This window comes from Dermacentor silvarum, chromosome 5 (assembly GCF_013339745.2).
Source record: "Dermacentor silvarum isolate Dsil-2018 chromosome 5, BIME_Dsil_1.4, whole genome shotgun sequence".
NCBI lineage: Eukaryota > Metazoa > Arthropoda > Arachnida > Ixodida > Ixodidae > Dermacentor > Dermacentor silvarum.
In genome coordinates this window covers 117,813,583-117,836,617 of record NC_051158.1, presented here as the reverse complement: position 1 = coordinate 117,836,617, position 23,035 = coordinate 117,813,583, and the positions used below count along the sequence as shown (strand labels likewise).

The 23,035-nt window shown below is 47.3% G+C and overlaps 2 protein-coding genes across 2 annotated transcripts in view; both read right to left on the bottom strand.

Moving 5' to 3' along the window:
• The window catches only part of LOC119453744 (uncharacterized), a 66,044-nt gene that overhangs the window by 29,843 nt on the left and 13,166 nt on the right, over positions 1–23,035 (bottom strand). The window contains exons 4-5 of the mRNA XM_037715807.2: positions 4,467–4,561; positions 3,302–3,468 (exon numbers count right to left, since the gene is read on the bottom strand). Coding sequence (XP_037571735.1) covers positions 3,302–3,468; positions 4,467–4,561 — 262 coding nt within the window. The remainder of the gene's footprint in view (positions 1–3,301; positions 3,469–4,466; positions 4,562–23,035) is intronic.
• Positions 13,625–17,389, bottom strand: LOC125945971 (uncharacterized). Its single transcript, XM_049668409.1, has 2 exons — positions 16,810–17,389; positions 13,625–15,586 (listed from the first exon to the last, which is right to left on the bottom strand). Exon 2 carries the CDS (start codon positions 14,816–14,818, stop codon positions 13,805–13,807), a length of 1,014 nt encoding a protein of 337 aa, XP_049524366.1. The 5' UTR covers positions 14,819–15,586; positions 16,810–17,389; the 3' UTR covers positions 13,625–13,804.

Here is a 23,035-nt window from a genome sequence, read left to right as displayed (position 1 = left end):
CAGCCAAATGGGGATCTCCAAGTCAAAATGAAAGCGACGGCAGCTGCACACTTGTCAGGAATAGGTGTCACATCGGGCCACTGGGCGAAATGCTCGACACATGTCAGAAGACCGCAAAAGCCGTCGCAGTTTTGCCCGAAAGGCAAAGCATGGTACCAGGAAATTTCGCGTGCTGACAAGGTACTCGACGCACGGACCCGGTCCCAAATTTTTCCATCCATGCCACGCCAGCGGGAGACCGATAAAACAAGCTTTTGAGTCGAGAGAAAAGGTGTGACGAGCGTTGAATATTTCCTTGAGGAAAGAGGCCGTTGTGTATGGCCTGGGTGCACCTGTAGAGGTGTCGAAAACAATTGGCCTATCTTGAGACGTGGCTGACTCAAGCTGAAAAGATGTTGATGCTTCACATACACAACCGAGATCAACATCATTTGCTTGTGCTGTAGCCAATTCTAGAAACATAAAGGAAGTGATGTCAATGTAGAACTCCTGGAGTAACTACATGTGATGGCATCCAGTTGTCAATGCCACTGATGTATGCCAGTTGAAAACTTGGAGATAAAGGCACAGGACAAATGATTAAGAGCAGTTGACTGAGTAGGTGAGAGGCTAGTCGTCAGTGAAAACGATAAACGACCGGCCCTCAAGCAGGCATCAAAAGTGCCACGTGGCAAGGAATACGGCAAGAAACTTGCGACCAAAAACACTGCACTTGTTTGAGCAGGGCTCAAGCGTTTGGAAAAAAGGCAAGGGGCTGTGGCCCGCCGTTGACTTTTTGTTAAAGTATGGCTCACCACAGAATTAAAAGCATCAGTGCCGAGCGCCAACGGGTTGCTTGGGCTGGGATGAGACAGATGTGCCATGCCAGCCAAACTTCGCTGGATGGAGTTGAAAGCCTCATCTTCTACGATGTCCCAGATACAGAATTTACATGTAATGCATGCCCATTGTCTGTGTCACATACATTGCGGTGATGAATTTGGTGTTTTGTGACGCAAGGCTCAAGTATGGCCAAAGAGCACAAGGCTAATGTTAATGAGTCGGCAATGTAGCGTTGAATCACAAGAGGTAGCTGTGATGTGGCTCGCAAAGTGCTTTAAAACAGTCCCTGTAAAGTGCGTAAAACGTATATGTAATAAGATTAAGGCAATGACGAATGAAGTATACTATGAACACGAAAGATACATTGCAGAAGGATGGTAAACTATATACTAAATATGTCATTGGTAAAAATTTGTGAGAAGTGCTGCTGCCTTCAGTGTCCTTGCAACCCAAGGGCCTGGTGGCATGGACTGCACAGAACACTACTATCGCAGCAGCATCCTCTGGCGAGCGGATGCGCTACGGATTCCTCGGGCTAATTACATGTTGTACGACGTCATTCAAGAAACCTAGGATGGTTTGGTGTCAAGAAGCGGTTATGGACAAAGAAATATTACTGGATGAAGAGGGATGTGCTGCCGGTATGCTGGAGGAAAGTGTTTCTTTCTCTCAGCTTCTGCTTCTCGACACTGATGGATGCTTAGGATGCAGGATGCTTAGCCTCTCACCACATCTACCACAGGTTGGAGGTTCATTACCAGTCAGCAGAAAGTTGTGGTTGCCATACGCGTGTCCTCTCCTGAGTCAGCAGAAGAGGAGTTCAGTTCGTCATGTTTTTGTAGTGGAGGGACAGGAACCTAACTGTGCCTCAATCAAGTGAAGCTTATTTGTTCCAGCGTCGTACAAGCATTGCCAGTGGCGTCTCAGTTTCTTTCGAAGGAAAGTCTTCAGATCTGTGGCAGGGACTGAAGCGGTACAATTATTAGCTTGCGATGCAATCAGTGTGGCAATATGGTTTGCTAGCCTCAATTCCTCCATGACCAGGCACCAATCATATAATGAAATGCCGGATAGATGTATACACTGTGGACAGAACAAAATAGAGCAATCTAAGTACAGGACTTTTCATGTTTATGAAGTGGCATTAAAGCTTTTACGACACTATGGGAGTCCGTAAATACAGTTAAACCTCGATATTTCCTTCTAAATCAATAAGATTTGACCTTCTATGCAAATAAATAAATCGGCCGATGGATTTTTCTTACCTGAAAGGAGCTGCAAAATTTTCCGAATTATTTCGTAATCGGGAAAAGCAAATCTAAATAAGGATGAGGAAAAAAATATTTTGTTGACCTTGAAAGTCGGCGAAGAAAGATAGGGTTTCATGCCTTGTCGATGATATCTTCACATCGGCGGGACAAAGCAAAACCAGCCGCGCTTCCACATTCCCTCTGCCCTAGCGGCTGATAGTGTCGCCGACAGTGGGGCGACGCTACTATCGCGAAACGCGTCGGCAGCATTGAGCAAATGTTTCTTCTGCCTTTCGCTTCAACGCGTCTCCGTAACTCAACGTAGCACAACCTCCAGTATTAAATGCGTGGGAAGACAGTGCACAAGATGTCACGCCATCTCAGCATGCCCAATCATAGCACATGTGGCAGATTACCTGCAAAACAAGCATGCAGGCTGCCTATGCACCCAGCCATGGGCAGCCACGGCCATGCTAATAAAGGAGACCGCCACCAACCTCCCCTCCACGCTTTCCCTTTACTCGAGCCGGAAGATGGCGCTCATCAAACCCCGCTCCCCACCCCCTCTTCAGCTGAACCTCGCACGCTTTTACTTTCGCACGCAGGTATGAGACTTAGAAGCGTCAGTGTAAAACTCTGTGCACGAGTACTTCGACTGAAGTTCTAGGAAATGCATTCGAAAAATGTGAAGGACGTTTAAGCTTCGCCTTTAAGAGTGGAACGCGAGAGAATTCAAAGATCCCCGACTGCTTCTCACGCTTCTCGGCAACTGCAGCTTACGTAACCTTAATGTTTACCAGGAAAAGTTGGTGGCAAACACTATGCCCGAAGGTGAGCTTTCTAGTAGAAATGCGGCCTCTGGCATGGGCCGATCTTGTTATTGTTTCGCACTTTTGACATTTCAGTCTGAGAAGATTTAGCATAAAAGGCATGCACTGTCGGTGTTTTGTTTCACGACGTTTTGTTTGTGGGTCGTCATTTTCAAAATTTTCGAGGAATAACTTTGCAAAGAATGTAAGACAAGGTATGAGCACGATAGAAGAACTTTAGTGCTGTATAGAATAGTATGTACGGCAATTTACCCTCACGGGATGCCAACGCCGGCGCTGACGCCAACACCGGATGTTCTGCGACACGGGGCCCTTAACGCTACTGCGTTAATATGCGCCATTCAAGCATGTTTTGTCAGATCCGCAAACAATGTATTATAACACGTGCAGGATCCTCACCACGCAGCGTGTAGGCGTTCATGAAGAGGGGCGTGCACTCGCTCTTGCGCAGCTTCTTGTGCGGAGGAGGGCCCGACAGGAACCGCTCCTCCATGTCCTGCACAAACAAGTCCTCCGCCGCTATGCGCTCCTTCTGCACCCCAGACGGCGCTACGTAGATCTCATGCCTGCATTGCACAGAGAAGCGACAAGGCCCAGACGTGTGACTTGCGTGTTCTTTTTCTGAGACGGACAACCACATGAAGCCAACAGGCAATGAAGTCAAGGAAATCATAGGGGAAATCAACCATTACCTTTAATTAAAGCATAGAAATACAGTGGAATCTCGTTGACGCGATCTTCACGGGAGCCGGAAAATAAAGCATATCACCCGAAAAGCATATCATCCAACGCATTATCCAACCAAATCGTATTATCGGGAAAGGGGAAAAAAAAAAGTATCATCCCGAAAAACGTGTTATGCAGAATCGTATCCACGAGGTTCCCCTGTAATAAGGGAATGGGAAAATGAAAGTGGGTGAAAATACAACTTGCCAAAGCCACATCCTCCACATTATGTATGTCGTGCTTTACCAATTATGCAACCACGGGGGTATTTCATACGTGTACGAGATTAGCCCTGGGAGTGTCAGCCGACGCCCCCTCGTGGCCATGGCAGCAGACACGCAACATCCTCTAGACCACGTGCGCCACATTACCATGAAGGTAAGCGTCACAATTAGGACAAAACGAAAAGGAGAAACAAAAGTGCAGGTATGCAAATACATTCAGGCCACAGATGACCTAAACTTCATGAAGACCCTTCAGCAGTTCACTTGAGGGCTAGTGAACCGAAAAGCTGAGTGACAAATAGATTTTGGCATGTATGTAATGTTATGTACTGTGCGGTGCCCCACAGGCACCGAGACTTAGAAAGAGTGCACATGCTTGCGCCTACAAGCACGCAGACCAACAAAGTAAATGCGGGCACAATTATCCTCCCTGCTGCCTTTCTCCATGTAACAGGATACCGATGCACAGCCTTCACTTACTCCATAAGTATCACCCACTGGAATTCATCTTGAGGTTCAAGCTATTCAAAATGTCACAATTTCTCGTGAGACACACATAGAAATAGTTAACATAACTATTGTCACTTATAATAGTGCATGGTGGAACCACTGACCCATGCCGTATGCTGATGCCACCACCCGTACCGGTGACCCATCCCAGGTCGTAGAACTGGCGACACAGCTCAGGAATCAAGTTCCGCGGGTGCTCCTGGGTGAAAGAAAAGTCAGGAGGTCAAACAAATATAAGCACTACACAATTCCAAGCATGCTCATGCTGAGACAGACCACCAATACAGTTGCTAGGATGACGTCTGAGCAGGCGGCTAATTGAAAACTAAATTCCTGTTTACTATGATGACCGATTGTGTCTGGCTTATCTGTAGCCATGAATGTGTTGGGGGTGAATTTATCATTAAGTAAGCATTTCTGTACATTTTTTTTTATGGGATGAGCCATGGAACATGAACATTCCTAGCATGTTATGGTAGGGCAGAAGCATTGCAAGATTCAATGCATGACTATTTATTGGATATCGCTTAAACTACTGTGCTAGATGGATGGAGATAGATGGAGGCTAGATGGATACCCATCTATCCTATGTTACAACTCTCGAGGAATATTACCCACCGTGGTTGCTCAGTGGCTATGGTGTTGGGCTGCTGAGCACGAGGTCGCGGGATCGAATCCCGGCCATGGCAGCAGCATTTCGATGGGGGCGAATTGCGAAAACACCCATGTACTTAGATTTAGGTGCACGTTAAAAGTACCCCAGGTGGTCGAAATTTCCCGAGTCCCCCACTACGGCGTGCCTCATAATCAGATCGTGGTTTTGGCACGTAAAACCCCATAATTTTTTTAGGAATATTTTAATACTGTGCCTTGACAAATAGTCACATTTACAGTAGCTGCTACATAAATATGGCTAAAATGCAGTCTGTTCCATGAGCTCACTGCAAGGTTGACGGGGCCTACAGTCAACATTGATCACAGTACATGCTTTCAAACTTGCAGACCAGCTGCTACCAAAACTACCAGAACAATAAACCCCGTTGCAACAGCTACATTCACTGGTGTCTTGTTTTTATTATCAATAACCGTACTATCATTAACACCAGTAAAAACATTACTCTGAGTAGATGAAAGCTCTAGATTACCTCTCTAAGTACAAATGGCTTAAAGTACAGCCTGCCTCTACGGCCTGCAGAAACACCACAAATGGACATGTTCAACAAGCTCTTGTGCTAACATTTCCCTCACGAGCTAGCTATAACAAGAAGCTATCAGCAAGTATAGGTACCAATATAATTGAAATACAATACCTTCTTATGTTTCACTTACTACACATAACGGGGGGAATCAATTTCTCATCTATTTCAGTCTGCATTTCCAACCTGTAAACTCAAAAGTTTAACTTCCCAGGGAAAAAAAAAAAACGTATATGACACAAAGTCACAACCACAATTTGACGAACTGTGGGAGAACGAGGAATGTTGCCGAAGCCAACATTTTCAATAGTGTTTCAAAGAATTTGCTGCCCTACCGAAGAAAAGCAACCTCGTCGAAACATTGGCTTCAGCGATGCTCTGTGTTCTGCAACAGTCACTCACTTCGTCTTTCCCATGAACCTCTCTCTTTGTTTTCAAGCACAGCTAGTGATTTTATAAGCACACCCTCTTAAATGACAGGTCATGCCTACACGCAACATGTTCGCGCCCAAGCGCTACGACAGGGAAAACAAATGAGCTCTGAAAAGGGGAGCCAATATTCCTACTCAACGAGGCAAGCTTTATTTGAGAATGACCGCAAAGGGTTGCGGCTCGCCGTTACTCGAGCCACCCACTCCACAAAGTCAAAGCACGCTTTCTTTCTCATTACTTCAGACACTGTTGCTTTTAAACGTTTCCAGCCCGAGCTCCGAGTTCAAAGGTTACCGACGATTAACCGGCAGGATAAAGCTTCGGTAGCCGCAAGCACAGAGCGATAGGACGGACTACGATGACAGCTGGCCGATGTTAACTAGCACCATGCCACGTAAAACAAAATATAATCGCAACGCGGCCCGTAACGCTTCGTCAATTTCCTACGCGATCACCTGAACCGGCACGTGATGCCGCTTATCACTTCGGCACGGCCTGACCTAATCGTACGTCCCAGGCGCGCGTACGGAGCCAGCCCATCTCCTGAGCTACCTATATCGCGTTAAAAAAAAGCAAGCTACGTGTCACCATCAACATGCGGGCGGCTCTGCGGTCAAAAACACGCATCGCCTGCCGCAATCGAGACAAGAACGGTCAGGCGGCCCAGTACGCTACCTCGTCAGGCACCGCGTCGGGCTTGTCGGCCGTCATAATCGGGTACTCGCCGGCGACTCAACGAATCGATGACCCGCAGATAGTCTCCGCGGCCGATGCAAACTGCTGCCGAACACCGAGATCGCAAATGCAGCTGCCCGGTCTCTTCCGTCCGCACACACTTTCGCTGGGAATCAGCTGTTTTGGCGCGCCGACTAATTATCTCCCACCGTTCGGGCTACACCGCAGTTTCGTACGCAAGAAAAAGAAAAACGAAAAAGCTAAAGAAAGAGCCAAACAATGACGATAATTGCAATCCCAACCTTCTGGTGCGGTCAGGTGTTTTCAAAGTTACGTAGGGGTGCGAAACGAAAGAAATAACGCAACAAGTGTGTTTTATCAATTATCTCAGCTACATTATCGTATCAGCTGCGCTAGCTCCAGTCTAAACTGCAACTTTCACGACGGTAGGCGCTGAGCCATTCGTTACTAAACACAAACGCTTAACGTGCACTGTTTTGCTGTGGTGTATGTGGTCTGCTATCAGCGGAAACGGCACCCACAATTGTTCACTTCTGGTAGCGCGGGAAATTTAAAAATTCGAAGCGGTGCGTTCATTTTTATTCATTTCTTTATTTAAAATACTGCCTCTCCCGATTGAAAACAGAACAGCTGGACAAAGTGTCATGTAAGAGTGCGATAAAAATGGATACAAAATGCACAGTGAACTCCAGGCGCGGATCCAGGGGGGGGGGGGGGGGGGGGTTGATGTCCGGATGTCCTGACCCCTCACGCCCTCAGATTTCTGCATCGCCCCTCGCTGACAGGGTCATGGACCTGTCGCAACAGATGTCGCTACCAGCATTCTGCGCCTGCGCGAAACTCGTTGGAGCCGCCGGCCGGCGGTGGCTCCGAGCACAGGTCACGCGCTCCGGTGTTCGCTTTAACAGTGGACCGCTCTGTACATACACCTTCGCAGTGTCGGCGTGGAGTCCGCACGCGCCAAGTGTGAGGGAGCATGAGGAAAGAGAACGTCTGGAACCTTGTACCGCTACTTATAACAGCAAGAGATCCGGTCGCATCAATTCTCTGCTTTTTTTCCACCAGTACTCTAAGCTCCTCTTGCTTATCTCGACTGCTGACGTTCTGTCCACTTAAAACCCAAGAGCTTCTGGAAGGTGTACGCTACCTATGGTTCTGACTTGGTGAATCAGTTCGCATTCCATTAGGATGAGCTGAGTGGGTATCCGTATTTTGGCTGCGGCATCCACATGCCCAATCTAGTTCGAATATTTGCTCCGGTATGTTTTTGTCCTTAGGCAACCGACTCGAGCCTCAAATAGCACGACCCTGCCCTTTGTGCTCTCCGTACAAATTTTCCCATCTAATTTTTTCTTCTCCAATTAACATCCAATTAACTGTCTCTGTTTCTCTCACTTTCTTTCTGGTGACTTCCCCTGGTTGTCTATTTACAGTTTCAATTACCCTGTACTTGGTTGCCTACGTTCTTGACCTCTTCCTCCATTCTGTGTCCACGCTTTTCAAGTACAGATATTAGTGCATTTTAGCCGCCCATTTATTTTCATTCATGTTCCTGAATCTTAGACTCAGGAACATGAACCAACTAAACGAGACTTAGATAAATTATCAGGCACAGCCACCCAGCACATGGGTCTGTTGGGCAACGTCCTTTTGCTGTAAGTTTGGAGAAACTGATACGTACCTGGCTTCGCTACAGATGTTGCACTTGCTGTATAAGAGCGGTTTTATTGTAAGTAGAAACGGTGAATTTCGGTAAATAAGAAAGGCTACTATCATCATCATCTTCATTGACAGAAGCTAATCCCCCCCTCCGAAAAAACCTGGATCCGCCCCTGCATACATTGCACCATACATATTGGCACATATGATTTCCAACACATCACACAACTAACATATATAAAGGAAGATATTCTATTGAGAAGTACATATACAGTGAAAGCTCGATGCTACGAATCTCACGGGGTCACGAAAAATATTCGTATTAGCCGAAATTCGTATCATCGAAACACAATTAAAACTACAGTCGAATCTCGATAATTCGAACTCGAAGGGGCCCGAAAATTTGTTCGAATTAAAAGGACGTATTTTTGAAGTATTCGTGCACCATAGCACGATGCACGAACGGTGCGAGTCGTGAAATATCGCGGCGCGCAAGCGCATAGCAAGCGCGGACCACGAAACTGCCCACGCCGGCTAACGGTCGCTTCCCGATAACGGCAGAAAACGAAGCTTCAGGGAGCGGGCGGCGCCGGCACACGGGTGCGCGCGGAGACCGTCGAAGGTGAGGGAGGAGAGCGGCAGGGAAGTGGATTGGCCGCGTCGACTCCGCCGCTTCGGTGGCTCCCCTCGCCCTCCCTCTCAGCTCCCTCGTAGCTCTCTCACCTTCGACTGCGTGCGCTGGCGCCAGCTTATTTTAGCCGCTCCCCGAAGTTTCGTTTTCTGCCGTTATCGGGAAGCGAGCGTTTGCGGGCGTGGGCAGTTTCGTTGGCCCGACTGCGCCTCCGCCGCTGCTTCCCTCTGCGCTGCTGCCGCAGCGTGCAAGGTGAACATGTGACTAGAAAATAGAGGAAGCATAGAGAAGGGTTCACTGCCATTTTATCCGCGTGGCTGAGACGTCGGCACTAGTGTGTGCTAGAATACGGTTGTCTAGAACACTCTAGTCGGCACGTACACGCTTGTTCCGGCGCGATGCAGAAACGGCGACCTTGCAATTTGAGAGAGGGTGAAATTTCCGCCGCGGGGTTTTTTTTCCCCCGTTCCTTCGCGCGCGGCATTGAGGGGTCTCTCCTGAGCTTTTGCTCTACGGCGGTGTCAGAGCAATGCCGGTCGGAGGCGCCGCCGCGTGATTTGGCGCGCTGCTAAGAGCATTGTCGGTGCACGGTATGTTCGAAATAACCGTGTTCGAATTAACGAGATTCGACTGTAGCTAAATTAAAGAGTCAGAGGTGAACTCACTCAGGCACATGTACGTAAAAAGCATTTATTTCTTGAAGAAAAAGTCTCTAATGTCCTTCTATCTCGGTAGACATAGCTCGCTGCGACTAGGTAAAATGGCGCAAACACAAAGAACGCGGCCCGAAGCACAGCAGCCACTCCGTCCGATGGGCGGCCGCCGAAAAGGAGGAAAAGTACAAAAGCACCAAAGCGCCACCGCTTCAAACTCTTCGTGCCCAGTCGCGGAGTCCGCGCTGTCCGGCGCCGTGTCCGCGCCTCCGCACCAAAAGAGAACGGGAGAAAGCGCTTGACTGCGCGATGTTCTCTTTCGCGGCCGTCGGTGGGGCGGTGTTTATTCGTATCAACCGACGTAGGCCGAAAATCGATTCGTAACAACCGTTCTCTAGCACGTTGCAAAGTAATGGGGCTCGCCCGGGACCACAGAAAAATTCGTATCATCCGGAAATTCGTATTAGCCGTGATCGTATCATCGAGCTTTTACTGTATACTAAATTTGAACACGCATATGGGGGCAAAATGCGAAAACACCTATGTACTTAGATTTAGATGCACGTTAAAGAACCCCAGCTGGTCGAAATTGCCGGAGTCCCCCACTACGGCGTGCCTCATAATCAGAACGTGGTTTTGGCATGTAACACTCCATAATTAAATTTTTTTAAATTCGATCACAGATGAAGATAAAGAAAGTGTAAAAATAAAAAATTAATAAAAACAAAAACAATCGCGTGATACAGAGAGAAAAATATAACCTCGGCGGTGAGTTACATTCAATGTGTCAAAAATCCATGAATGTACAGGAACAATTTATAGTTAGGGCCTCTAGTTTGGTACAGAATGCAGAGAGTTTGTACTTATTATAGCGCAATCTAATTGGTTCCATTCCTACACTGCAGATAGAAAAAATGAGTGTTTAAATGCATCAACCTTGAAAGAGTACTCCGCCAATGTGTGCTGTCAGTTATATTAGTTTTCATGTGACTGCGAATGAGCAACATATTTATACCGCTCAATTTTTTAAGTATTATGAAGTATTTACAACAGAAATATTAGGTGGGCCTGTCTCGCTCATTCTAATGTCTGAAGGCCAGAGGTGAAGAGCAGGTTAGTGGGGGATCTGTATGTTTATGTACAAGTACTTCTTATAAGAAGTACTTGTACAAAGAAGTACTTCAACTACTTATAAGAAGCACTTCAAGTACTTCTTATAAGAAGTACTTGTTAGAAGGCCCTTGTATAAAAAGGTCTTGTATAAGAAGGTCCCAAGCACTTCCTTATAAAAAAGTGCTTGGGACCTCCAAAATCCTTCATTATACAGGTTATTTCACTGTAAAGATTGCACACCATACCGCTCCCACTAGAACAGTCTAAGCACATCCAACAAGAGAAGCCCTGCCGTTAAGATGAATTCTAGAAGAGACGTAGTAAAACAAGCCGCCAATTTTTAGTGCACACTTCATCTGAAAGAATGTGCGACAGCAGTCGACTTTATTGCACCGAAGTACACGGCAGACTACGTGGCCAAACGCGGGGGGCGACGAAAGTTAAACCTACATATAGACCGTCGAATGCCGCTATGACCCTCCTTGCAACGAAAATTCTTGGTTCATTCATCACTGTTGCCTTCGCTGACATTTGCGTCCTTTCCACCCTAAGATGGCTTTCAAGATGTCGTTGGTGGTCAGTTCCGTTTACATCATCATGTCGTCATCAACTGCAACACAGTCAAGAGCCATCATACCCGCTACTACTTGCAAAAACTAGCACGGTACGAGTTAAGAGACTCCTGGAGCACTGCACAAGAAGAGTAACACTTGCTGACATCGGCTAGCACTGTCATTAGTGGTAGTGCAGAGCGCAGCATAGTGGGCGTCTGTGAAGGGCAGTGGCGGCAATGGTACATGGTGCTCGTTGTAAAGCAACAAATCCGCCTTTGGGGACTCCAAACTTCTTTCATTGTACAGGCAAATTCATTATATTGATCTTTAGTTGCAGAGATGTTCACAATACATACAAAAGGTAGGAATTCGGCTGGGACCTAATCAATCCGTCGTTATACAGGTCATTTCGTAGTAGAGGTGCTTGACTGTATTTGTTACGACTGAACTCGCCACTATTGCATTGAACGATTTCTAGTTCCTTAGTCCTCGAGTGTGGAAAAAGGTGAAGCTGTATTAACAAGTTCTCACACCATTAATCAGAACTACTAGGGGCCTGTGTGCCGGCTGTTCCTAGGGATTCCACGCAGGTTGCGTTGCAATACCACGCCGACAGCTTCGACCACCGCAGCCACACTACAAACTCCTAGCTGACCTCCAATGTGGAGCTGGTAAAACGTGACGTAAGAAACAAAATTACGAATTACTGCCAAAATACCCACACAAGTTAGCTGTCTATCTGAATGAGGTAATACGCACGTCGACATTCACTTTCTAATCGTCGATAATTTCGTATCAAAGCAAAAATGCAGGACTCTGGCTCCTCTTTGATTGACATTTCATACTGAGCAAGCCGCCGCACGATAACGGCTGTGGAACTACCCTTTACAATTTCACTGTGCCAGCTGCATGCAGCATGAAGCCTACGCTTGCGCACAATGTAGATTGCTTGCTCCTTCCTGCGGCTTTCAGGGCCCCTGCTCTTTTTCTACCCAATACTAAGTCATTAACCCTTTAACTGCCACTACCGAGATAACTCGTGAAACCACCCACGTGCACCCCCTGCTACTCCCGAGTATACTACTCGTGTTGCTTTTTAATCTCACTCCCTGCCACTCCCGACACAACTCGTGCAAAAAAAAAAATTGCGTTCATGTCCCGCCATCTATGGAGAGGTCACCTAAACACATACAACTTGTAAATTAAGTTTTAGACAACAGATGGCGCGCACGTGTTTACACACGCGTCACTTCGTCTCGGCAGAGCGCAGCAGCCATGGCGAGTCAGCGCGCCACATGCGTTAGCGCTTTGACGGAAGAAGAAATTGAAAAACTGCTGATGAATATCTTTACATGTCCTGTGGAGTATCATGGTGCATTACTAGCATGAAATTTACACTGAACCAACATGAAAAAAATACCCAGCAGGGGGTGAGGAGCAGTCAGAAAAAAACCTGGCAGTGAAAGGGTTAAGGAGGCTACAGTCACAGACAACAGCGCACAGACAACAGCCACTGAGTGATCGTTCATGACTCTGAATTACGGTAGACTTGTTATTTCGACTGCAGTAAATTCAATTTTTTGTTGGTTTGAACCCAACTGAAGCTCCTGGCCAGTGCCCATTCATTTCTATGGGACCAAACGTTTATTTCAATCCTGAAATTTGCCTTCACTGGGCAATCAAACTTGGCTGATCAGCACGCAAGTGCCTGACCCGAGTGGTCACTTCAACAGCGGTAGCATCTGTCTTCTCGGCGCTTAGGGCTTAAAGTACAGCAAATATATCGAACACACGTTACCTCCCTTAGAAAACGCCTATTTTCGGCCTGCCCCAAGAATATTTTGAAGTGAAAACGGTAGCTCACAATGAATTACAGTATTCACCCGTTTCAAACGTTCACGCTTTTTTCTAAAAGAATTGTGTCTGGGAATATAGCTTGCACAGTGCCAATCCGATCCACAACTAAATCCACATTCAACAGCCTACCGTAAAAGCCAGCCTAATCAGCATCATCGCCATTACCATCCCAAAATGGCAATCACGCATGGCAAAAACTGTAGCTCTCACATTGTATGACGTCGACATGCTGCTTTGAGTCTTATTATGAAAGCACAATGAAATGATAATGAAATGATAAGTTAGCTTATATGTCCAGCTAGCAGTGGTGGAAGCGACATTTTACTTTTGGGAGCAAAAAAATGCTTGCAGTGATGGGAATGGCCAAAAGTGTTTTGTATCAGGTTTTGTAGCAGGAAAAATGATGATTTGTAGCAGCTGCCCTCAGTTTTGTAGCAGGTTGCGAAAACGAAAAAAAAAAAACAGGTCAGATGGTGTTTTAATGCTTTTATTATACAATAAAATGAAGTATTAAATACAGTGTGCGCATGAGTTCAATGACGGCGCAACTAACGCAAGCTTTAAACAAAGCCTAGGATCACAAATATATGAAGACTGGTTGGCACAAAGACGCAGGTACACAATACATGAATGTCACTTGCATGAAACACACTAAGCTTTCTTCCCTTTTTTCTCCGCATGCAAGTGTGGCATACACTCGGCCATCTTTTTTCGTGCTTGAGCAAGCACTGCTCGCCCACTCTCGATGTCAGAGAAGTTCTTCAACTTCATGCCCCGCTGAATCAACAAGTCAGCATTTTTAATCATCCGTTCTGCCTCAGCCACTTCCTTTTTGGCTTGGTCATTGGTAAGTTCCACATTCGGTGAACTTTGCTCTGCATCTATACGCATACGCTTTGATGGTCGCTCTTCAGCTGCAAGGCGCTCCGCATACCGTCTTGATGCCCCCTTGACAGCCTTGATGACATCGGAATTGACTGGAAATGAGCACGGGTCACTGTCAAACCTCTTTGAATATGATATTATGTGACGTATGCCATTTACGCTTGAGAGACAAAGATTTGACCTGTTGTGCAGGACTCTTGAGTTTTCACTAAATCCACGCTCAACATCGCCATTGCCATGCGGAAGTGATAGAAGTGCCTTGACTAGCTTGGACAATAGCGGATATTTTGGCCCACCCTGACCATCTTTCATGATGAAAACTTGATGCCAGTATTTGTCCAGTGGCATGTCAGAACCTGCATGTAACTGGTTCCAGTTTAGCACCGTCAATTCATCAAGAAGAGATGAAACTTCAGCGGGTTGAACCACCTGGGTTGCACACTTTGCAAGATATCTGAAGGAGTCTCTTGAAGATTCCGCACTATGATTGCTCGGATGCAGGCACCTGACATGTTGGAGCATCTGATTCTCAAGAGGAAGTTTTGCCATCAAGTACTTCGAACATGTAATGTAGAAGGACCTTGCTCCTAGCCGGAACGCAGCTTTCTCTGCAGCAGTCCAGGTCTTAATAGCTTCTTCGGTGTCTGCTCCTACCTCTACATGTTGTTTCCAGTTCCGAGAGGACTCAACGTCAATGGATGCAAGCTGACTGCCTGACTTTGCCTGAAACACTTCGGTCCTTAAAAACCTTCCCAAGATTTTTTTTAGCAGCATCACCATTTCATCATAAAGAATGTGAAGCAGGGGTTCGGTTCCCTGAAACAGTTTTAGGAACCTTGTAAGAAGTTCACCAGCATTTTTCACAAACAGAGCTTTGGCACAAAGGGTTTTGTCATTCAGACTGCTCCTTAGCCTTTTGGCAATGTTGCCTCCAGCACGTACTGGAGTATTGGCGGAAAGGACACTCTTCAGGGCATCAATCTGTTCAAGCAGTCTGTCTACTGCTGGCACGAGTGACAGCCAGCGGAAATTTACATGCCGTAGAAGTATGGCTTCAGGCAATCCAAGCACCTGTTGTTGCTCCTTCAGCAGGCCACACTGTGCAGCAGAGTGTTTGAAGTAATAATACACATCATTTACGACAGTTTCGACCTCACTGCCGAATGAATCCAAGGCACGTGAGAAGGCGTTGTGTACCTTATGTAGGGAACACTCCCCAATATCTATCAGGGGACCGTGCTGCTGGATAAGTTCTGCTGGACGACGCAATGGTGGACGCAGCTGAAAAATTCAGGACGGCTTGAACTGCTGCTGGTCGCTTAAGTTTCCCATCAGGACCACGTAGCTGCTTCGTACGCTCCAAGTGCTTTTCGCTTTGCGAGTGGCGCTTCACTGCAGTCACACCATGAAACGCACAGTTGATTGTCTGGCAACACACGACACAAAAAGCATCTTCTTCTCTTTCACCAGCCCTACACCACGCCTCAAAAAGATCACTGTTGGCATCCACGTCTTTCAGGAGGTCCGCATTGAACTTACTGTTGCGTCCTGCAAAAAAGCAAATTTATTGTGCTGTCAGCATGGTCTTATAAAGCACTACAGGCCGATACATATGCTAGAGATTCTTGCGAAAACGCCGCCATGTTTGTGTGTCAGAAAGCTTGTTCCGCAAGTGCGTTTTGCACTGTCAGCCTCATGTGTATTTACTACCAAATGTAAACATTAGGGAGTTTTAGAATAGTGTATGCTAAGTTAGCGTTCGCAAGAGGTTAGCGCACGACGCATCCTCAGTGGCGCGAAACACTAACACAAAGCTCGAATCTTGAGTTTCGTAAATGGAGCAATTAAACAAGGTCAGAGAAATGTGAGTGGAATTCATCCTTTATGATATGGCACGTGCTGGCTGCGTGCATTCAAACGCACTGCGCACCACGAGCGAATAGGCAAGCGCGAATGCGCGACCAAGCAAAGCACGCGGCGCGCGAGCAAAACAAACAAAAACAAAAGGCGTCTCCCGCAAGCAAAAAAGGAAAATGGCGTGCGGCGTGGAAGAAAAAGCAAACGCGCAAAGAAAAAAAAAAAAAAAAAACCCCGGCACGCCGCATGGAAGAGAAAGAGAAAAAACAAAGGAAAAAAAAACGGCGCGTGGAGTAGCAGGGAGAGAGGGCGAGAAGCGAGCCGAGCGAGCGGCTGTTGTTACTGTTGCCCTGACGACGCAAACAACGTAATGACTACGTAATCTCTACGCAACCGCCACGAGAACTTGGCGCCCTAATCTTGGCGCTCTCGGCGATAACGTCGGCGGAGTTTGAATTTCGTGTCCCTATGGAAGGTACACGGAGTGACCGACCCCTGGTTAGCGTACGACGCATGCGCAGTGGCGACAAATGGAACGGGCAGACCACACAAGCCTAAAATATGCTGCGTCGCCGTACGATTCGGTCACCACGAGCACTGTTGCTTAGTCACTACAGTGCTGTACCTGCGTGCGCGATAACTTACTGCCAATATTAGAACCATCGTGCAGTCACACCGAGTCAAGCAGCATGCTACAAAACAGCGAATACAGTGCGTCCTCAACGGTAAAGTAAGCCCCACAAAGCCATAAAGAAAATTAGCAGCGACACATTCACTACCACAGAAAAATCTTAACAGTAATTTATTTTAGGCCTAAAATCATCAAGATAATGAAATGGGGGGGGGGGGGGGGTAGGGGGGCCTCCGAGCGCACACAGATAAACGTGATACGGGCCAGTAGCTAACAAACTTACCTTTGAGAGTGGAGAGTGCCATGACGCCACCGCCGTGCAGGACGCGCGTAGTCGTACAACCATACAACACCGCTATGCTCGCGATGGGAGTTCACGCCGCCGGTACGACTGCGAGGCTGCGGCACGCAGCGAAAACTGGGAATGAGCCGCAACTGCACTCAGCTCAAACGACAGTGCCACCAGGTACCGACACTACACAGTGACAAGCCCACGCACAACTACAGCCAGCATACCACGTGGGCACATGGGCTAACAATAACAAACCCACGCCGCCCACGCATTGGATTGTATTGGATTGGCTCTGCCTACGAATGGCATGAAAGGCGGCAGCCTATCTGCCACCTGGTGTTGCTGAAAAATCCCCTTGACGGTGGCCTCCGAGATAAAGCGGCGCATTGCCAGGTAATCTCGGAGGCTATGCGTAGCAGCTTTGGAGCAGTTCTGCTCATTTGTAGCATGGATGTAGCAGCTTTCACGAAATGTAGCAGGTTGGAGCAATGGTGCTCATTTGTAGCATAGATGTAGCAGCTTTAATGAAATGTAGCAGCTTGGAGCAATTGTAGCAGCTTTCCCATCACTGGCTTGTTTGGAGCAGCTATTATTGGTGTTCTCGGAGCAGATGGCAAAACATGCCATACGACTCCGGGGAGTTAAGAGGAAGCTTTAGCTCGGGCCCAACTGCAACGCGGCCTATTCAAATACATGTAAAATGCAGAAACACTTTTCTGTGATATCCCCTCGACCAATTTTAATGAAATTTGTTGATTTGAGAGAGAAAGTAAAATTGTAGTGACTTTTGGAATCGTAATTTCGATTTAGCGCCCGAATTTTGTTAAATGAATGTTCAAAAATTAGGAAAAAATAGAAGCACTAATTTTACAAATTAATAGCTCTGCATCAAGAATAGATAATGCAGTTCTGTAAACGACTTCCATTAGATCATCTGAAGCGGACAAATTAAATATGTAAATTTATATCTTACGTGAATTTGTTACGTTGCGTACAAGGGTTCTGGAAAAGCTGTACTTCCCTATTACAATTTTTTTGAGATTCATGCATAATATATAAATTTTATCCGCTTTAAATGTACTATTAGACTGCAATTCACACAATTGTGATATCAATTTTCATTGCTGAGTTACAGAGTTGTAAACTTGATAGTGTTGTTTTCTGAAAGCTTGCAATTTTCGCCAATTTTAATAAAAAAATTGACAACCTAAACAAAAAATTTGAAACCAACAGTTATTAGATTTTAAGTTTTTCTGTTAAATGCAACAAACCTTCTCAAATTTGGTGCCAGTGGTGGCTGAAAAAAATGAATTCTCCTTTTACACGTATTTAGATCGGAGCGACCGCGCTAAAGCTTTCTCTTAAAGGGCAACTGAAGCACTTTTCAAAAAAGGGAGCTTTCAAGGAATTGTTTTCACCCCCAGAATACGAAAATCATAGTTCAACAGGCCACAAGTCACTGCCAGTCACTCAGGCGCGTAGCCAGGGGGGGGGGACTGATGGGGCTTCAGCCCCCCCCGAAATTTTTTCGTGCTGGCATGCACCGCCGACCAAAACTACCACTGACGTACGCCGACAATCATTCTGCATTTTGTCTACAATGTCCTTTTCACGCTCGAAAAGACATTTCGGCACGAACATTGCGAACTCGGGCTGGATTTCGTGACAACGCACTTGCACCTGGAGTCACGTAACGCAAGGAGCCCCATCCGAGCACAAACTTTCAACGGCTTTTCGATAGCGAGCGGGCGCGTTACGGCATCTCGCAGCGGCCGCGGAATATACGGAGCGCATGGATTTCAATTACGAAACTTTATGGGTATAAAGTTCTCATAAACTTTTGATGCGAAAGGTGCGCTGACATTTCCAAAGGCATGCTTTAAAAGATTTTCAATTCTAGAACTTCGTGGGGTTAATGTTCTTATAAACTTGGGCCAACATGCGCGCACTGGAACGCTCGTGTCCAAGCCGTTCCATAAATGAAAGCGCGCGCTCGCAATCTCCCACACACACGAAAATACTAAATATCACCGTGACTGTCAGCTAGCAGCTGATAATTTTCTCCAAACATTTTCAGGAAGCGTGCCCAATGTGATTGATCAGCTGGACCATTGCAGGCAAAGTAAAATATGAGAAAACAGAAGAAAGTAAATGGCCTATTATTGAGGATTTTTTTTTTTTTTGCTGGCGAGAAGGTCTGGCTCTCCGTGGACGCAGGGACCACTAGTGGCCCTATGGATTTAAGCATAGCCCCCGCTGAAAATACAGGTATTTTCAGCAGTTTTATCGGCTGTATAAACTTGCAAACATAGGCACACTAACTAAATTTACAAGCATGGTGTCATGCGTGCACAAGCAAACATGAACGCATTTCACTCGATGACTGCGGAAACTGGCTGTCAAAATGCTGGAGTGAGTGAGCGCAGCAGCAGCAGCAAGCAAATTGAGCTTTGTGCCGATGCTCGCATCAATGCAAACTATGCCGCGAGAACACAGGAAGGGCGGTCTGCCCCCACCGCAGATGGGTCTCAAGATACAGCCGCGCGGGCGGGCACTAGCAGTGCAGAACGCCCCTCCCCCCGTCTTTATCCCGAGCCTTCCGGCCCAGCGTGAACATGCGGCCACAGTAAAGCACGGCCCCTCCACTCCCCACCCTGCCGTCGGAGCATTGTGTGCGACTGAAAGACTGCGCGCTTCCTTCCCGCTTCCCGCCCTTGCGCGAGCGTGCCACGATTGCTGGCTCACCCTCACTCGATCGCTTTCACTCGCACATATAGTGTACGGCGCGTGGCGACGATTTTATCGCCCGTGGACTTTATACGGAACCTCACGAGGACGACGACGGCAGAAATTTGCCTACAATGTCCACATAATTACTATCGCAATAAAATGTAGCAGACTCAATTGTGGTGGAAACCTGCTGTGAAACACAGCGCAAAGCGCTGCAGCATGAGACATCGACGAGCGCTCATCTGGTGAGGCCTGATCGACCCGAGATGCACAGCGCATTATCGTTTTCATGGCTTTGGCAAGCTTTCGTTCGCGCTCCTTGAATTCAGCCTGGGTCAGCAGCTTCTTCAGGCGTGCAAATTGGTGGGAAGTTTTGACAATGCCACTCGGCGAGAATCGTTGCGGCACAAGATGCCGACTGACACGCGTCGAGCTTGTGGGGCCTGAGCAACCTGGGACATGCATTATTGTTTTATAAAGGTGATGGGAAACCTAAATGAAATCGAGCTGATGGGCAATGGAGGAATACGTTGCCCCGAAGCTGCCCGAGTGGAACATGACTCACTTTGCACCACCTGCCGCAGGGAACAGGAGTGCGTTTGGGTTATTCCTTGGGTTTGGGTTATGCAGCGGACTTCGTATGCCACATGTGATGCGAAACAGATAGGTGAAAATGCTTATCACAATGGGTTAGCGGCGATAGCTGTGTATGGCGACATGTGACGATCTGCGAGGAGATTAGCTGGTACCCAAATAGAAAACTGAGTGGTGGCATTGTCACATGACACGGGCAGGAGAGTACTGTGGGTTAGCTGCCGTTGCAGGTGCCTACTGGGGGGGTATTCTGTAAGAGTCCACCTAGTGGACTGTCCACTTTGGCTGTCGCCATTGGCTCAGGCCTCACGAGCGCAAAGAAGACTGCACCCTTCGCGCTCGTGAGGCCTGAGCCAATGGCGACAGCCAAAGTGGACAGTCCACTAGGTGGACTCTTACAGAACAGCCCCCCTGCACTCAATCAAGCATGCCACACACCTTTTCTTGTTTCCATGGGATCTAGCAGCTAAAACATACCGTACGATCACAGTTTGGCGATATACTTGACGCTCATGCCAAAAGAGAATGTTTTTTAGGAACATATGATCCAGTAAAAAATAAGCATACCTGCACTAAATCATTTCTCGAATTCTCAATCGCGAGCGTTGGCGCCAGAAAACCATATGAAACGCGATTGTATCAACGAGGTTCTAGTGTATTTATGCAAGCCCATCTGCATTCACGAATAAACAATGCATGTTTGCCTACGGAAAATGGAAAATACTTTTTGTCACTTTATGGTCACTTAAACAATTGCAGTAAATTTTTGGGGGAATAGGTCGCTCTGAAGATTTTAAATTTGCAATAAATAAAATCAGTCCTGGAGGCTTGCATTTGGCGAAAACAAACTGACCCTCAACCGATTACTTTACACCGCCATGAAAGCCTTGGGAGAGCAGAGCCACTGGCTTCACCTTCAATCTTTGGCACAATGGAAGACTCCGCTTATCTTGCCGCACTCGAAGAATCACCTCCTCAGTCACTGCCACGTTCGTTTATGCTGTCTATTGCCAGTGACCTTACGACGATGCAGCGAGCCGAACTTCTTCACTTGCTCCAAGGCTTCTCTTCTTCTTTTGACTGTCAAGAAACGTCACTCGGCCACACAACGTCTGTTTTGCACACTATCAACACCAGAAGCCATGCACCCTTTCGGCAGCGTCCGTACCGAGTATCGGTGAGCAAAAGATGCGTTATCAATGACCAGGTGAATGATATGCTCAAACGTGGTGTCATGCAGCCTTCTAGTAGTCCCTGGTCATCACCAGTCGTCCTAGTTAAGAAAAAAGATGGCACCATACGATTTTGCGTTGATTATCGAAGGCTTAACAAGATTACTCGAAAGGATGTATACCCGTTGCCACATATAGACGACGCACTTGACTGTTTACAAGGAGCAGAGTTCTTTTCCTCCTTAGATCTCCGCTCTGGCTACTGGCAGGTGCCCATGGCTGACGCTGACTGTCCAAAAACCGCCTTTGTAACACCAGATGGCTTGTACCAATTCACTGTAATGCCATTTGGTCTCTGCAACGCACCCGCCACCTTTGAACGTATGATGGACGGCATCCTGCGCGGCCTGAAGTGGCATACTTGTCTCTGCTACGTCGATGACGTTGTCGTGTTTTCTCCAGATTTTCCGACCCATCTTCGCCATTTACATCAAGTTTTGACCTGCCTCTGGAATGCTGGTCTCCAGCTTAACTTGAAAAAGTGCCTATTTGCAGCTAGAAAACTGACTATACTAGGCCACGTTGTCTCCAAAGAAGGCATTCTTCCCGACCCTGCTAAACTTCGTGCCGTATCCAAATTCCCGAAGCCCACTAACTTCAAAGCACTACTCAGCTTCATTGGACTATGCTCCTATTTTCGACGATTCGTTCGCAATTTCGCTACTGTGATCGCACCCCTCAACCAACTTCTCCAAGGCGACAATGAACTTTCTAATTGGTCGGAAGCCTCTGAGGATGTGTTTACAACTCTTCGCCACCTACTTACGTCTCCGCCAATCTTGCGCCAATTTGACCCAAGCCTACCTACAGAACTCCACACTGATGCCAGTGGTGTAGGCCTTGGTGCCCTGCTCGCACAACGTAAGAACACTAATGCCGAATACGTGGTCGCTTATGCCAGTCGTGGCCTTACAAAACGTGAGGCCAATTACACTAACAGAAAAAGAGTGCCTGGCCATCGTATGGGCACTTCAAAAATTTTGCCCATATCTCTACGGTCGACCCTATGACGTAGTGACAGATCATCACGCTCTTTGCTGGTTATCTAACCTCAAAGACCCGACAGGTCGCCTCGCTCGGTGGGCCCTCTGCCTTCAAAAATATGATATCCGTGTCGTCTATCGCTTTGGACGCAGCCACTCTGACGCCGATGCCCTCTCGTGCTTCCCAGTTACTTCAGCCGCCAGTACTTCTACCGACTGTCATGATATCTCACCCCTTGACATCATGGACATGGCCTCAGAGCAACGAAAAGACCCATGGATCGTCATGATATTCAATATTTTGCCCAACCCTCCGGCGGCTGCAGAAACTCGAGCGTTACGCCAACAGGCCCAGCATTTCGCCATCCGCGACGGACTTTTATACCACCGCAACTACCACAATGACGGCCGAACATGGCTGTTAGTCGTTCCCCGCCACCTTTGAAATGAATTATGCTCCGCTTTTCACTCCGACTCCCAGTGTGGTCACGGTGGAGTGTCGAAGACCTACACACGGCTTCGCCTACGCTACTACTGGCGCAGCATGTACACCTTCATCCGCAAATACGTACGCTCCTGCATTGCCTGCCAGCGACGCAAGTGCGTCTCGCACCTCTCCAGCCACTTCCCTGCCCAGTTCACCCATTTGACCGTGTTGGCATTGATTTATACGGGCCT

What these genes read in the sequence shown, in the direction of transcription:
- LOC125945971 (XM_049668409.1), bottom strand. Translation starts at nt 14,818, where the DNA reads ATGGTGATGCTGCTAAAAAAAATCTTGGGAAGGTTTTTAAGGACCGAA.